This window comes from Zootoca vivipara, chromosome 9, assembly GCF_963506605.1.
Source record: "Zootoca vivipara chromosome 9, rZooViv1.1, whole genome shotgun sequence".
NCBI lineage: Eukaryota > Metazoa > Chordata > Lepidosauria > Squamata > Lacertidae > Zootoca > Zootoca vivipara.
Genome location: NC_083284.1, coordinates 58,953,295 through 58,971,324, shown reverse-complemented (window position 1 = coordinate 58,971,324; position 18,030 = coordinate 58,953,295). Strand labels below are relative to the sequence as shown.

Genomic DNA, 18,030 nt, shown 5'->3' with positions numbered 1-18,030 from the left:
ATGGTTCCAGTGTCAATGTTTTAGATCTTGTGAGGATCAAAAGAGAGCCTTAGACTCACACCTCTGCTCCAACCTAGAATATGATCAGTCCACACACTCACATTCTTCTAGGTCCCGCCCAAATTAAGCACCCCCCCCATCAAAAGGAGGCCACCAAACAGGACCTACAGAAAGCTGGACCTACCGGTAGTATTACATATATGTAATACTCTATTTACTGGGAGGGACAGGTACAAGCCAAATGCTTGCTCACACTGATGCCAGAACCATGTAATAACTAACTATGGGGCCACCAGTTATCATGTTGGGGTTCCTTAACACAATGTAGAATGCAAGAAACCTACCAGTTTGCTAGTGTTTGGTGCTAGGGGCATCTGTAAGGACTGCTGCATTGCTACTGGAGAACTGATACCATCCCCAGCAAGGGCTAGCAAGCATTGCCGGACAGCCAAAGTCACATGGGCCAATCCATATGACCCATTTGCTGAGCTTATTTCACTTTCTACACCATTCCTTTGTTCATTTAAATATGTGTGCATGCACACACATACACACACCCTCCCTTTATAGTCCAAGGTAGATAGCAAAATAAAAAAAGCAAATTTTAAAAAAATGCAACACCCAAGACTTGGTCCTGCACCAAATGAATATGGCAAATGGGTCGTGCAAACTGGCCATCGCAAAGAACTATCCTATTAGATAGATAGTCAATTCACACAACAGAGTAGAAGGAATGTGAATCAGTAAATCAGGTCAGCATAGATTTTTAAAGCCCAACATTTGGCATATGAATTGAGAGGAGGAAGGAGGAGGAAGTCTGCAGATTGAACTGTGACCCCAGAACTGCAGCCCATAGCTCACATTTAAATGCAAGTTAATTTCTCCTTTCAAAACCCTGCATGGCATTCATTTCAGGGTCCAGCATACCTGAAATGAATGCCTGATTTTACATCAATCTGAACCCCCATGCACTGCAATCAGTTACAGAGGTGCTTCTCCAGGTATTGCTGTCATCAGAGGTGAGGTGGTTTATTATCTTCATCGTCCATTAAATTTGTATAGCACCTTTTATCCATGGATCTCAGGAGAAACGAAAGGGCTGCCTTTGAAATGGCGTCCTGTGAAATTGTGTCATGATTATTATTATTTTGGTCAATCTTTTGCAATCTGCGCAACTTCTTGCCTGATTTTTCCTGCTGCTTCTATTGTGCCAAATCGTTTGTAGTTTTATAGTTTGTTTAATTGAATTGTTGCAATTGGTTGTTCTTACTGTAAACTGCTCTGGTGATCTTTGCACTGAACAGAAGTTGGCTTTTAAAAACCTGATCAATAAATAGGTCTATGAACGGTTGCGTCAATGGTTCCATGCCACACTTATGCAGTGGAAAAGCCAACATTGTTGACCTGTCAGAACCCGTAACAAATTCAAATTCTGACAGTGTTAATTATTGGTTGGCAACCCCTGAGCAATAAACACCTGTGACTAACAGAATCAAGTAAGAGAGACCTACGAAAAGAGGAGCCCTTTCGATTTAAATTTTCCACAGTGAGAATGAATTAAAAACACTTGCACATGACGTGCTCATGTGGCTCAACATAGTATAACTTTGCTGAAGTTGATATATAAATCCTAAATTACCAATTTCTAATGGAAATTGCTCAAATTCTCAAACTGCCTTTCAGCAAGTTCAGGACAAAATGTAGAAGTCACACCTTCTTTTTTGGCCATTCTTACATCACACAATCTTGAATGCCCAGTATGGATATTTAATATCAAGGTTTAAAACAAAAAAAAGAACTTAAAACCAATTGAAACAAGATTATAATTCAGTTCATGCTCCTCCCCACCCTCTTCCTGCCAGCTCCCCTCACCCCAATACTTGGGAAACCTCTAAAAATACTTTAGAACAAATAAATACCATTCCAGTCAGTCCATTTTATTCACATCAGATTACTCCAGTGCCTCCCCTACTCTGCTCTCCCAAGCGCACACACACACACACAAATTTTATCTCCTTCAGCCAAAAAAAATTGTAATTTGATCATGTCTCCGATGTTCTGAGGTTAACATTCACCAAAAAGTCCACAGACACTAGCATTTTATCAGATCTTCAATATATATGGTATATCTGAATTCCAATCTCATCGATCAATTGCAATGAACAGTAGGTGCGTTTTCATTTATTTTTTAGATCTCTACCCCACCTTTCAATTAAAAGCCTGCTATTGGTTCCCTTCCACCAAGGCTTGATAGCAATTAGAAGCGTGTGTGTGTGTGTGTGTGTAAGCCAAGGACAGCAGCCAAGTGGATTCAACAACTTATGGGAATACCTATACTGTACTGTAAATAGTGGAGAAAGGGAGGGAGCAGGTATTTCAATGTGATCAATTAAAGAGTGCCCCAAGCACAATTAAATGCTTTTGTAACATGTCAAGTCACCCTTCAATTACACAATTACCGGTATTTCCCATCTACGTGGAACATAAGAAGAAACTTGCTTTGCTCCCATTCATCTAGCCCAGGGGTCAGCAAACTTTCTGAGCAGGGGGCTGGTCCATTGTCCCTCAGACCTTGTGGGGAGGCCAGACTATATTTGGGGGGGGGGGAATATGAACAAATTCCTATGCCCCACAAATAACCCAGAGATGCATTTTAAATAAAAGAACACATTCTACTCGTGTAAAAACACGCTGATTCCAGGACCATCTGCGGGCTAGATTTAGAAGGCGATTGGGCCGGCTCTGGCCCCCAGGCCTTAGTTTGCCTACCCATGATCTAGCCATTTAACAAAAATTCTGGCTAGATATTCACTCTTAAAATAGGAGAACAGGTGAACACACAGGTACCAAATAATAAAATAAAGCTCATGCAACTCTCTACCTTGAGAAGCCCGCCTGACAACTACAACGTCATCTTTTCGGCATGAGGCAAAGAGCTTTTCTTGTTCACTTGGGTGAACATTATTTTAGCCTGAACTCTGACAATGTTTGAGCACTTTGTTTTTACTGGGATGGTTATTTTAGCATGTGTGTTTGCATGTCTGTGCCTATGTATTCTATCCAATTTGATATGTTACTATTCATTTCATTGACCTTTTTGTGACTACGTGCTTTATGTTGCTTAGAGGACTAGAAGAACAAGTAGGAGTAGGAGTAGTAATGTGGTGTAAGGGCTTGAGGAATTGCATCCTTGGATAGTTTATGTCGCACAAAGTATTTAGCAGGTGCCCTGTCAGTGTGTGACACAAAATCCTGCAGTATGAAGTGCCATGAAAGTAAAATATGTCAGAAACAAACAGGGAGATCGAAGAGGTAGGTTTCTTGAGCAGATATGAGAAACCAGATTTACCACACCAATTGTTTGGCGAGGCCCTTATAGAAACTGAGTTGTTGAAGCTTAACAAGCAAGTCTATACCCAAACGAGAATGTAGACTTTATTACAGGACCTCACACACTGTTTATTAGACCACTTTTGCTGGAGATGTAGCAAACGGCTCTATAAATACTCTGATAGAAAGATAGCTCATGTGCCGTGGTTACTAGATTAATAGCTATTTTAAGAGTAGGACTGTACAGCTAACTATTATGTTTCATCTTGGGAGTGGGTGGAGGCATGCAACCCTCAAGGAACACTTGACATTTTAGAATCTTGACTAAACCCAACCCATGCTGCTTTCTTAAAAAGTGAAGGGTCTGTAGAAATACATGAAATAAAGCAAAGAAATGAATAGCAAGAAGCCCAAATATTTTTCACATATTTTGCAATTCTCACTCCTCAAAAGAGCTAAAAAAATGAAGATAAGCATTTACAATAATGTAAATAGCTGTCTGTGGACAAACGCCGGCTCCCTCGGCCTGTAGAGCGAGGTGAGCGCCGCAACCCCAGAGTCGTTCACGACTGGACTTACCGGTCAGGGGTCCCTTTATCTTTTAAATAGCCATCTAATAAAGCGCTAAACGATTACAAGCACTAAGATTTAATACAGCTTTGAATAATTCAGCTCCCCAACATCATTGCCAAGTGACATAACCATCTGATTTGTGAGTAGCAACAAACCACAGTTTGGCACCAGATGGGGAACGTTTTAAGGCCTGGGACTGCCCGGCTGATGCATGGACGATTCAAACCTGCTTTTTTGCAGGGTGTAGTTCAGGCATCCCCCAACCTGCGGCCCTCCATATGTTTTGGCCTACAACTCCCATGATCCCTAGCTAACAGGACCAGTGGCCAAGGATGATGGGAATTGTAGTCCAAAACATCTGGAGGGCCAAAGGTTGGGAATGGCTTGGTTTAGTTGCACCAGACAAGTCTCTGCACAGCAGCCGACGCACAGGAAGATCTGTCCTGCTTTCTGAAACCAAAGCTCTGCCTGCCTCACACCTGACATCACATATGATGACCTGTGTGGGACTGGTGGGTGTCATTCATAGCTGCCAAGTTATCCCTTTTTTTAAGGGATTTTCCCTTATGCTGAATAGGCTTCCTCGCGAGAAAAGGGAAAACTTGGCAGCTATGGTGTCATTCTCAGAGACCATTGGCCAAATGGGAAGACCGGGTGAGTCAAGTTTCGCCTATGGGCCAGTGGTTCTCCACCAGCCTGGAGCTCACAGAATCCCATGGCTGTGAGGAGTGCAGAAGTTCTTGCTTCTGTTTTGGATTCCTCACAACTCAATGTAACATAGCTGCCAAGTTATCCCTTTTTTAAAGGGATTTCCCCTTATGCTGAATAGGCTTCCTCGCGAGAAAAGGGAAAACTTGGCAGCTATGCAATGTAACATCCCAACCCAGACTAACCTACGGTTTTAAGCTGGCTTGTTTCAACAAGCCATGGTTAAGGTTAACCACGGTTTATCTGAGTTCAAAGGACACAGTGACCTGAGGTTAATCTAAAAAGCAAAAAGCAGAAGCTTACAATCGTCTGGCAGTTGCCCTCGAGAAAGAAAAAGGAACAAAGGTAAGACACGCCCAGTGCTCAATGTGTCTCATCTTCATCATGCAAAATGGCATTACATGCAAATGCAGCCCAAAAGTTACTTTGGTGAAGGAATGCGTATGTTCAGGATGAAACATTTCCCATAACAAATTAGTTAAGCCTTTAAGATTTCGCGTGACTCTTTATTCATTTTTCATTTGGCTCGGCCAAGTTTTGTTTTGTTTTTTAATTGCCCACATTTGATCTAAAGTAAACTGTATCTAGAGCTCATTTTGCCTGATCACATGTTCCAATTTCAGCAAGACTCAAACTGCAACGCTGTTCAAACTTACTTGGGAGTTAGTCCCCCTGAACTCAATGAAGTCGCAGGCAGAAGTTTAGCCCAGGCCCCACCTGTAAATCTGTCTCACCCCCTCTTTCTTATCAGTTGGTGACAAAAGGAGCTGTCACACTGTAACAAAGAAATTAAAAGCCCCTGCACTCTTGAAGACCTGGCTGACAAGGCCCTTCAATCAATCAACACAATACAGTCATACCTCAGTTTAAATACGCTTCGGTTTGAGTACTTTCAGTTTAAGTACCCTGCGGACCCATCTAGAACGGATTAATCCACTTTCCATTACTTTCAATGGGAAAGTTCGCTACAGGTTAAGTACGCTTCAGTTCAAGTACTCCGCGGACTGTCTGGAACGGGTTAATCCACTTTCCATTACTTTCAATGGGAAAGTTCACTTCAGGTTAAGTACGCTTCAGGTTAAGTACAGACTTCCGGAACCAATTGTGTACTTAAACCGGGGTACCACTGTAAACCCACATGCCTTCTGGTGAAGAATACTGTATCCCTCTTTTATTGGGCACAGAGGATCCAGGGGTTTTGAATGGCTACAATGCACAGGAAGGAATAGATCAGAAGAACTGAGGGCAAAATTATGTGCAAGAAGAACAGCCACATTTCTTTGATCACATATCTGTCCCATTAAAATAAGAACAGGGTGTTGCATGTACATAATGTTTTTAACTATTGGTTTTAGCATCAAAAGAGATATGCAGGAAAGGGAAGCAGGAAGCTCAAATTTGTGCAGGATCTCACTGCAAATCCACTGTTTTCCCATTCCAGTTTGAGCTTAGAAATCCATACACACTTGCAAAACTGCTGTTTCCCCTCCATAGTCATAGGCATGGGTCAATCCACAGTGTGCTTTCAACCCTCCTTTCTAATTTGCTGTTTCTTCTTCCTCCGTTTGAGTACAAACAAAACATGTGCAAAGGTAGAACTTTATGTGCATGTGCACCCTTTAAAAAAAATTCCAAGGGAAAACGGTAAACGATTTATTTATTTTCATGGTGCTCCTATTTATTTCTTCAGGTACTTTTTTGTCATTGTTCCTAGCATCCAATGTAGTGTGCAAATACTGCATGAAGGTGGGGCAGTCCAAACATGTAGGCAGAAGTTAGTAAAAGGCAAAAAAAAAAAACAAGGCCAAATTTCCCAGCTCCCCAAGAGACATTATTATTGTTATTGTTATTATAAAATCAAGATATAAAACCACAAACTACATCACGAAACGTTTTACAAATCAACACAAATAAGCTAAAGCTGCTGTGTTACATGGTTTTCCTTAGTTTTGTGAATCTGAATGTTTAAACACTATTTAAAAAATCTAGGCAGTGCTCATGCCTGGAGAAGCCTACCAAGAAATAGGCACAAGTGCCACCAAATAAAAAATGAAGGTAAGGGGAAACAAGGAGACACAGAAATGGGAGTAGGGGGGGGGGGAATGATTCAATGTTATATTCTTTTGTAAACTGCTTTGAGGGTTTGATTGTTTGTTTGTTTAAAAAAACCAATCATGTGTTATATGTTCTAAAATAAATAAAAATCAAATTACAGTCGTACCTTGGAAGTCAAACAGAATCCATTCCGGAAGTCCACCCAACTTCCAAAACGTTCGGAAACCAAACCGCAGCTTCTGATTGGCTGCAGGAAGCTCTGCAGCCAATCGGAAGCCGCAGAAGCCCTGTCGGACGTTTGGGTTCCAAAGAACATTCGCAAACCAGAACACTCACTTCCAGGTTTGCGGTGTTCGGGAGCCAAGGCACAACTGTAATAACAACACAAGAGCATTGTGGATGATGCTCCAGGTAGCACAATTAGGTGTCAGATTTTTAACCGCTTGTTGAATTATTCCCAGGTTGGGAAAATCAACATTTGTAGGGTGGAAATGAGCAAAATTGCAGGTGGTTGAAAGGGGTGTCATGCTGACTGACGACCCTGATTTAATGAGAAGATTGGCAGATTCTAATCCACCCTGAAATCAAATGCTTACAAGCCCTCTCACTTTTCTCCTAGGGCAATTCTAGAAGTGGGCCAGGCTGGAATAAAAGCACCCAAGGGGAGCGAAGGTTGGAGGTGAGCTCCCCTCGCCAATACTGTACACCCTTTTGATATTGAACTTACATGTGAACAGCAATGTGACTCTCGAAATAGTGGCAGGTTACTCTAAAAATGAACTTTCCTTGCCTACTCCAAACGATTCAAATATTTTTCACGCTTTTTATAGGCAAACTATTTCTCGTCTTCCCAGGGACAGAGAGTGGAGGTGCTATATATAGCTTGAGTTAGTGTCTGCGCAAGCATTCAGGTTACACAGAACTCTGCTTCTCTGCTGGAAAAAGGCAGCCAAGTCTCAGTTGAAACACTAAAGTCAATCTGTAAGAAGCACCTTTGGTTGATACTGTACTGATGTTCTCAGAGAGTCTCATTCCCGCCTCTTTGCACATATGGACACAAAACTCAACCGCTCTGTATGGTTCCAAAGTAGAAGCATCGTTCATCTTCCCCAATAGCGTGTTAAGGCCTAAACTAAAGCCTTTAATAATAACAGTGATAATGATAACAATAGTTCACTCATTATAGGGCCGTAATTGGATGTACTAACAACAAATCCCAGTGGTCAAAAATACGACTCTCCGCTCAGGTGCGCAAAGCAAAATAGGTGCATTATTCTGCTACCTGGAAGGAGCGGGAGGGGAAAATCACTATGTATACAATGATCTGGACAACAAAACTATAAGAGTAAATTATCAGAGATTACCATCCTCATGTGGACCACGTTCTCCCATTCATTCCACCCAGCCCTAAGCCGCTGCTGACGCAGCACCCTCCTGCACTTGAACCTGTCTGGATTATCCCATTTTCAGCATCCAGACCTGGAGAGCAGCTCTTGCTCTGAAATCCCCAAGACCTCCTCCTCCAGAGAATAGGCTAGCTCTCTGCCTAGCGCTCCCCTTGTTTACCATCTCTCGTTTCCTTTCATTCTGCCCAGAGAGGGAAATAAATGCGATTAAGAGATTAGACTGCAAGGAAGGGCGACCAGAGGAAGAAGAAGAGCAGGGACAGAGAGGAAGGAGAGAGAGAGAGAGAGAGAGAGAGAGAGAGAGAGAGAGAGAGAGAGAGAGAGAGAGAGAGAGAGAGAGAGAGAGAGAGAGAGAGAGAGAGAGAGAGAGAGAGAGAGAGAGAGAGAGAGAGAGACGCATCCCTCTAGCCGCCTAAAAAATGTGCCCCGCGAACTGAACCTGCTGCTACAGCAGCTCTTTCTGAACCTCACCGACGTCCTGTCTTTTCAGCAGGCGATGGCAACTCTGCACCATCAGGGGGAAACTGCCAGAGCCGGAGATGGAGGGAGAGGGAGAGGGGGGGGGAGAGAGAGAGATGGAGAACCCTTGCGCGCAAAATTGCGCCCACTTTCCCAAACCGGTTGCCAATCTCGCGCGGATCGGTGACCCAAAGCACTGCAGTGGGATAATTTTTTGTGTGGGTGTGGGGAGTCGAGAGAGCTACTGCAAAAGGACCCTATGCATGAAGGGGAGGGCGACGGGAGGCACGGTGGGTTGCTGGCGCTTCGTTTACCTCGATCCACTGCTGCGCTTCGGCCAAAGCTGGCTCCGGCGAGTCCCCCGGAGGCTGCGTCGCCTCCAGCAGCCCGGAGCCCGGACTGGCCATCTGCAAAGGCGAGCTGCGCCCCCGCTGCCGCAGCACGGTGGGGAGCCTGGACTCCGGCCGCTCTCGGCTCTCTCCCGGGGGCCGCGCGGGGAAAGCCAGCGGCCGCCGTGCGTCCCCAGCAGCAGCTGCGGGGCGATGGGAGGAGAGGGCACCGCTCCGTGCATGCGGGGCGCGCTTGGCTGGTACGCCAGGCTTCCTCCTGCTCCTCCTACTCGCAGCCGGCTGAAGATCTGCCTCGTCTCCTCCCACCAGCCTCCTCTCTTGCAACAGCAGCTGAGCGGAGCTGAGCCGCCGGCTAAAAATAAAGCGGCGGCTGCGGCTGCAGCAGCAGAGGGGAAAGGCACTGCAAATGCCCAGGCCGCTGCCTCCTCCTCGCCCCCAAGCGGGAGAGCCAATCCCAGGCGCCCAGGATTCTGCGAGCTGCATCCCTGCTCGGGGACCAGAGACAGGGCAGGCCTGGGAGACTTTCATCTCCAGTTTCCCTCCAATACAGAAGCAAGGGGGTCTCCTTCTGGAAATGCAAAAGCAAGCAAAAATCTCTCTATGTATAAAAGCTTCGCATTGGAGCCAACAGGATCCATGCGCAAATTGTCAACACCAAACCGACATTAATATTTTATTATTTATACCCTACCCATCTGCAACAGGTCTATCACCCAAGCCCACCTGCTCAGTATTTATCTTTATTTCAGTCCAGTGCCAGGACCGTGTGTGCATGTAGAGAAAAAGAACACAGCCACAATTTGTTGTCACTAGAGTACCCTGGTGAAATATAAAGTCACACACCCAGTGCTATTTTTCGAGAAAAAGAAGTGCCGGAATTCACCATGAACACCTGCCTTGTTCTCTTATACAGTGGAATCTCGGTTTATGAACACCTCGGTTTACGAATTTTCGGTTTACGAACGCTGCAGACCCATCTGGAATGGATTAATTCACTTTCCATTACTTTCAATGGGAAAGTTCGCTTCAGTTTATGAACGCTTCAGTTTATGAACAGACTTCCGGAACCAATTGTGTTCATAAACCGAGGTACCACTGTAATGGCAATGGCACCCACCTGAGAGGTACCAGAACTGAGTTCCGGCTGGGGGAAAAAAGCCCAGCACACACCTATCTTCTCTCAGTTCCCTCTGCACATGCATCTCCTGCAGCCAGTCTTTAAAAAATAAAATAGAAAAGCCTGCCCTTTGCTTTGATGTGTTTCCTGCTTGGCAGGGGGTTGGACTGGATGGCCCTTGTGGTCTCTTCCAACTCTATGATTCTATGAAAAGGGCTGATTTGAGCTTAGTCTTTTTCTGTTAGCCAAGTTGCAAGCCAAGTATTGAGTATTGAGTTAAATTATAAATGCATGTGGCAATTCACTTCCTTTTTGAATTGTGCTATGTTTATTTGCATTGTCGTGGTGTGAAAGATAGGAAGCTATGTTTTGTTTGTTTTTTGCCATTTCTCAGTTATTTATTATGTGCCATCGATAGCCCTTGGCTAACTAATAAAGAATTGAACTTGGCCATTTCACCACTAAAAATCCCCACCAACTCCAAGTTGCTTTTCTCTCTGCAAGGGAAAAGATACAGGATACAGCTTGTGCCTTAGACTGAAAAATCTTGGAGCCATGGTGCCATGTAGTAAACTGGACCATTCCTCTTAACCAAAAATTCAATAAACTCTTCTGAACCCTCTGGAGATCTCAAAGATGGAACCTGGGACCTTCTGCAAGCAAAGCATAACTTTGAGTTCTACCACAGAATTGTGGGTCCCCCATATAGCAACAGAGACTATGACACAAGAGAGGCAGTGTAACTATGCATCATACAGGAAAATGACCCTGGCTAGATTCTCACATCCAGGTAAAGGCACCCTCATGGATGAACCAGCCATTGTGTGCATATGAATGAATGAATGAATGAATGAATGAATGAATGAAACTATTTGCATCAGCCATCGGCTATAGCAATAAAACAACAACATGATATACAAAGAATAGAAATAAAAAGTCAACTATATAAAATACATTTTAGGGTTTTGAATCAAAAGTCAAATAGTGGATCTTATTCTGATTGCCCCAGCTAAAAGCCTTGCAACTTTTGCTGTCACCTGCTCATCTTGATCTGCCAAGAGAAAGGACACTGTGGCAGTGGTTGGGCGACCCAGAATAGAATAGAATAGAATAGAATAGAATAGAATAGAATAGATCTTTATTGTCATTGTTCCCTTGTGGGAACAACAAAATTTATCGATTGCTGTATTAACTCAATCAAAACACTCCACATGAATTAAAATACTAATAATCACAATACAATACAGAACAGTAAACAAATGAAAATAAAATGACTTCAAAGTGCAGAATTTCCATTTCTATGCGCCTTCTTCGCAATCCCCCTGATATTGACACTCCAGGACAAATCCTCCTGTAACTCAGTGCCCAGGAACCTGAACATTGTCACCCTCTCCACACAGGTTCCATCAAGCCAAAAGAGTCTGGACATCGATTTCCTGCTTGCTGAAGTCCACCACAAGCTCCTTTGTTTTCTTTGTGTTTATAAGCAAATTATTGGTTCTGCATCACTTTATCAACCACTCCACCTCATCTCTGTAGTCCATCTCACCCTTCCTATCAGAGATGAGCCCAATCACAGTCGTATCATCTGCAAAGTTAACAATCCTATTACTAGGGTGGGCAGAAACGCAATCACAGGTGTAGAGAGTGTAAAGGAGTGGGCTAAGCACGCATCCCTGTGGTGCTCCTGTATTAGTACTGAGCATGTTGGAGGTATAAGGGCCCAACTGGGCCCTCTGGGGGCGATCTGACAGAAAGTCCAATATCCACCCACAGAGTGATGGCGGGAGGCCCAAACCTGGACAGTAAAAGAGGGGTGATAATCTCATTCCTCAAGTCTTTATAAAAAGAGTGCAAGCCAGAAGGGCCAATGCTACCGATTTGGTACTGCCATCTCCACAGGGACATAAGTGTTTTTCGTGTGAAATCTGTTGCAATTGTCCCTCAACTACAGCTGAGGGCAATGCATTGTGTGTATATAAACTCAGGCATGGTTCTTGCAACAGCAGCCAATGTGCTAAGAACCTTCCTTGCCCTGTAACTCTTATGCAGAAGACAGAAGCTTTAAGAAATGGCAGCAGATCCCTGTGTGAAAAAGCCCCACCCTGGAAAAGTCTAACAACTGGCTGCTCCAGCAGCCATTTCTAGGCCAGGTTGATTTCCCCTGAAATTTGAAATCCAGGCCAGGATTATTTCCTTTGAAATTTTCTGAGCCTCCGAAATCGAGTCACAGAGAGGCGGCTGAAACGTCTAAGGATCTGTGAAAATTGATATACACTTTTTCCCCTCCACAGAAACCTACTTTAGTATATTTAGAATCGATGGCAAGCAATCTCTAGAAGTTATGCTAATAAGATTTGGAAGACTCCAAATAAATAAGCGAGCCTCAGTCAGGACTGTGTTACTTCAGGGCAATGGAATTCTCCTCTCGGTAGATGGTGACTATTGTAAAATAACTTGTGGATTGTGGATTGTGGATTGTTTGTACATCATCCTGTAAGACAATGGGGTTTGTGTTGGGGAGTCACATGTTAGAATGCTCCTGGGGCAGGGAGGGACCTGAAGCTATCTTTCTCCCTGACATCTAGCATTTTACATGCAGGGGAATTTCCTTAGGTTTATTTGCATGGAGCAGCATTTCACCAGCCAGTCCTGTCGAGATACACAGCTGTAGTATCTGAGAACGAGGCCACCAGGACCTCTTTCTTTGCAAAGTGCATGAGATCGCAGCGCTGAATTTCTGTATACGAGGACCTGCAGTGGGTTTGCGGTAGTCTCCGGGGATGTGACTGAAATGCAGTGGAATCCCCTTCTCCGTAGATGGTGCCTGTTGTAAAATAATTATTGTTCATTTGTAAAAAGGTAAAAAGGTAAAGGACCCTTGGACTATGGGGTTGTGGTGCTCATCTCGCTTTCAGGCTGAGGGAGCTGGCGTTTGTCCACAGACAGCTTTCCGGGTCATGTGGCCAGCATGACTAAACCACTTCTGGCACAACGGGACACCATGACAGAAACCAGAGCGCACGGAAACGCCATTTACGTACCTTCCCGCCACAGTGGTACCTATTTATCTACTCACATTGCCGTGTTTTTGAACTGCTAGGTTGGCAGGAGCTGGGACAAAGCAACGGGAGCTCACCTCATAATGGGGATTCGAACCTGTAAGGCAGTGGGGTAGCTTTTTGAAGGTGACAATTTTAGGACTGGGAGCCAAGTGGCTGAAAGAGACAGGCCTCCTGTTGAAGAAGCATGCCTCTGGTGAATATACTGAGACAGCCAAGTGTAAAGATTTAAGTGATGACCAAGATAAGGCCTTATTTAGTTTTGCCAATGCTAAACCTGTTTCCCTTTCAGCCATGCAGTATCTTTGCTTCCCTGTTGCTATGACAACATGCCTAGAAAGAGCCTAAGCTACTGGCTACCTTTTTTTTTTACTGCCATCTGCCTGTGGCTCTGAAAGTGCTTTCCCTCACACTATGCTCCAGAACAAATGCTTTCCCCTTTATTCTGACCCACATTGTTATTCTCTCAGGTGATGGGAGGGTACATATACTCCAGAGGAAAGAACGGCGACTTGTTCCCCCACCCAAGTTTACTGTTTTCTGGCTGGCAAACTCCTTCGTCAGTACACGGACAGTAAAGCTGAAACAAGGATCAGGTTCCGAAGCAGTGGTTTTAGGACAAATAATAATAAAAAAATGAGGTGCTAGTACTGATAAATTGGTAAAGGTACCATGTTAGTGCAAAAGTACCATGTCAGTTTTTTGCAGCTGAAAAGGAGGTGCCGGTACTCTTGTCCCCACACACACACACCCCAAAAAATCCCCCAGTGCAACAGAGAAACACCTTAGGACAGCCAGTAAGAACTGAGCATGCTCTGTGGCCGTGGAATGCTAACCAACTGAAGGGACAGAAGGAAAGAGAATGAAATGGAGTGACTGGAATGCTGAATCCACAAAAATCTAGAATAAGAACTATTGCTCTTATGCAGTGCTTGAAGAGCACTGGTAAATGTCTTCTGCTGGCAGGCAACAGGTGGCTTAATCCTGCTTCTTTCAATCCTGATGAATCCCCTTAGACTCTGTGCCCATCTTCTTCTTGACAGAGGAATGCACAAGACAGAGGAATAGTAGCTGCTGCGGCCACTATTAAAAGTCTGCTCGTCTTGGAGAATGGCTGGGATTGTGTGCTTGTGGTGGCTGAACCCAGGAGTTATGGGTTCCTCTGTGACTCATTTCTACTCACGGGAGAGAGAAAGTGCTTTTGCAGAGATGGACTCAAGCCTAACAGACACATGGCAGGGAAAGGGGATTTTTTAAAAGGGGAACCACAAAAGGAGGGAGGCCATGATTCACAGATCATCTCTACTAGCTTCCCACAACTTGAATACTAATTCTGTAGCAGAACAGTTTGTGTTTCCATTTGCTTCTGCTTGAGATCGAATCGACACACCAGATTTTTCCTCTCTTTTTTAATGTAAAGAGAACACTCTAAGGCCTGGGGGAAATGTATAAACAGTGATGTAGCATGGGCACAAAACACAAAATTTCAACAACTGGTGCTGCATCAGTACTGCTGGGCTCTGTGGAACCAGGAAGTGAACTCTACAGACACTGAAATGACTCTTCTTTTCTTATCTCTGCCGCTGTGATCTCCTGGGTGACACAGATAGGTGGACTCCGTTTCCCTCCCTGCCACACAGCCCTGGGCACTGGGAGCCCACGCTATGCCACTGCGTAGAAAGAAACTTTTTTTTCTTGTGCGCGCTTGCACTAAGAAGCAGCTAGCTAAAAACTCGGCTCTTCCATTTATTGTATTACCGAGGCTGTCGTTTGCACGCAGACCATTGATTCATCTTGTCCAATATTGTTTGCTGTCGTTGTAGTCCCTCCAGGGTCTCGGGCAGCCTCACCAGCAACTTGATATTTTAACAGAAGATGCTATGTCGCCTGGGACCATCTGCATGTGAAACACAGGCTCTGCTCCTGAGCTGTGGCCCCTCCCCGTATTTTCCTTCCATCATGCAGATAAATGCTGCAACTTTGCAACGCAATAAAGACATCTGCTGTGGTCCGCATCGAGCAGAGCGTTTGCCTGCAGGCACCTGTTTGTTTATTTCTGTCATGCTGCCTTCTGTCAGAGTCACACACATCTTGATAGGCCATTAATCCTAGCTAGCATATTGTCAAGCTTGGCATCAGCAAGCTGTGCGGTTCAAGATGCAATGTATCATCTCGTCTGCTTCTGCTCTTTTGGCACTACTCTGTGATCACTGCTCATGTGATGGAAATGTCAGGCATAAAACCATCCTCAGTAGCCATCACGAGGCCATTGAGACCTCAGCAGTGTTGTGCAGTGGTTGACGTGGTGGACTTAAAGCAGGGAGATCCGAGTTCCCATTTCTACTTGGCAATGAAGTTCATTGAGGGAGCTTTGGTCAGTCACACTTCCTGCCTAAACCTACCTCGCAGGGTTGTTGAGAGGGTAAAATGGGGCGAGTACACATGCTGCTCTAAGCTCCTTGGAAGAAGCATGGAGTAAAATAGCGACCACAAAATATGATGATGATTATTAATAGTTATTATTACAGTGGTACCTTGGTTCTCAAATGCCTTGGAACTCAAACAATTTAGAACCCAAACATTGCAAACCAGGAAGTAAGTGTTCCAGTTTGCAAAACTTTTTCGAAAGCCGAACATGCTCCATTTTGAGTGTTACACTTCCGATTTGAGGGCCACACTTCCGTTTTAAGTGTTACGCTGCTGAGGTCTGTTTGTTTTTGCTATTTATTTTGCGTTTGTTTGTTTTTTGCGGCTCTCTTTTTGTTTTTCTGACTGTGTGGAACCCAGCTCAACTACTGATTGATTGATTGATTGATTGTGTGACTGCAATACATTGTTTATTGCTTTCATTTTATGGATCACTAGACTTGTTAGATAGTAAAATTCAAGTTAAATTGCTGCTTTAGAGGATGTTTTAAAAGTCTGGAACGGATTAATCCATTTTGCATTACTTTCTATGGGAAAGTGCACCTTGGTTTTGAAATGCTTTGGTTATGGAATGGACTTCCAAAACGGATTAAGTTTGAGAACCAAGGTACCACTGTACTACTATTACACTTACTTGCCTCTCAAGGCGATGTACAAAATATAATAAAAAATAGTTTACAAACATAACAAACACACACACACAAAATAAGAAGTTATTCACTGAGGAAGAAAGCATCGCCTGCCATATTTCTTCTCCCTGTCATTATAGCTGCATGGAGAACCTGCCTGGGAAAAGGTGGCAGGATTTGATCAAGGAAATACTGGAGTATCCCAGCACAGACTGACATTACATTTTAAACATTTTCTAATTTATGTTCATATTCTAGCAGCTCGTTAAATCGTAGAGATAAAACACGAATGCAAACATTTTTCTGAGCATTGTTGTTTTGGGATAGTCTGAATAGCAGAGCCATTAGGTAGTCTAAGAGAGATTCTGCCAGTAGGAAACTCAATGTACGTGCTGTAAAATGGCACTTAACTAATTGTTAAGTGGAAAGATAACAACCAGCCTTATCCCTGTTTTGAACTGAACTGGAACCAATCCAAAATGTCTACCGGTAGCAGCATTTCCTTAAATTTGTCTTCAGAGTTTTAACGTTTTTTCCCCAATACAGTATTTCCTTCCTCTGAATAGCTTAGCTGTCTCTTCCCTTTCCCAACATCTCCTGCCTCATTTGGAGGCAGCCAATGCATCGAACAGCACTCGGCTTTCAACCACTGCCAGGAAGAATCCAGCCTCCTGTGCGTCTTTTTAAATGTTTTTGCTAGTTTCATACAAGCCATTCTGCTGAGGTTGCCACTGGACTTTTTTTTACTGGCTCCTTCCCTATGATTTGCAGACATTAGCAGGGATTTATTTCCATCCTGTTTGTAAAAAAAAAAAGGCACCTGCTAAGTTTCTGCAAAACAGGCTACTGTTGAAGGCACAGGAGCTGTTGGCAGCTCTGTGTTATGCTGAGTTATATCTTCAGGACTTTATTAGGATTAATAATAAGCATACATAGTAACAGGGACCCCCGTTCAATCAGCAGGACTGTCAAAAGAGAGCATTCAATTCGAGTGAAAAACTCAGTACTTCGGTTGTATCTGTTATATTATTGAGGTTGCCATGCACTCAGACCATTGGCCCAGTAATCTTGTTTGCTCTGATGGTCCATCTCCAGGGTCTCCCCATAATTTGTAACTGGATCCTCTAACTGGAGGTGCCAGGGATCACTTGGGACCCTATGCATGCCAAGCATGTGCTCTATGGCTGAGCTATGGAACCCATGTTTAAAAGAGGATTAGACCATTTTATGGAGGACAAGACTATAAACAGTTACTACAGTAGTTATGATGACTGTGTTCTACTTTCACTGTCAGAAGCAGTGTGCCTCTGAATATCCATTGTTCATGAGGACATTGGGTTTGCCGATTGGGCTTGCCGATTGTAAGGTCAGCAGTTCGAATCCCCGCAAAGGGGTGAGCTCCCATTGCTCTGTCCCAGCTCCTGCCAATCTAGCAGTTTGAAAGCACACCAGTGCAAGTAGATAGATAGGTGGGAGGGTGTTATGTACTGAGCTGAATCCTAGAACAATAGGATCCAGAATGCAGCAGTCTGATTGGTCTGCAGGAGCCACCCAATCCAGCTCCAGGTAGAAGTGAATCAGCGACCTGATTGGCCTGCAGGAGCAGCCAATCAGGCTCCTGGATGAAGCTGATTCATGATGTGTTTAGGAATGGGATTCAGATCGTTCAACCCAAGCTGGACCTCTGATCCAACTGACTATCAAACCTTTATTAGGCATTTTACACATAGAACCGCAAGAGAAAGAGTCACATACAAAAGTATTTAAAATGCACACAAAGAGGCAACAGTAAACTGCATACACTAAGTGTGTGTGTGTGTGTGTGTGTGTGTGTAATCTGAGATTTCTTCCTATTAAACTACTCCTTGAGACACTGCTGCCAAGAACTCAGCTACTCCCGCAGTCACCTTATGG

At 44.1% G+C, this 18,030-nt stretch overlaps 1 protein-coding gene across 11 annotated transcripts in view; it reads right to left on the bottom strand.

The window, feature by feature from the left end:
- LIMCH1 (LIM and calponin homology domains 1) overlaps positions 1-9,263 on the bottom strand; it is a 209,056-nt gene extending 199,793 nt beyond the window's left edge. For 9 of the 11 annotated variants that reach the window (XM_060278855.1, XM_060278856.1, XM_060278858.1 and 6 more), the window contains exon 1: positions 8,846-9,263. In XM_060278855.1, the coding sequence (XP_060134838.1) occupies positions 8,846-8,938 (93 nt within the window). In that variant the 5' untranslated portion in view covers positions 8,939-9,263. The remainder of the gene's footprint in view (positions 1-8,845) is intronic. The other 2 variants (XM_060278862.1, XM_060278863.1) reach the window with 2 other exon arrangements.
- Positions 9,264-18,030: the final 8,767 nt, after the last annotated feature.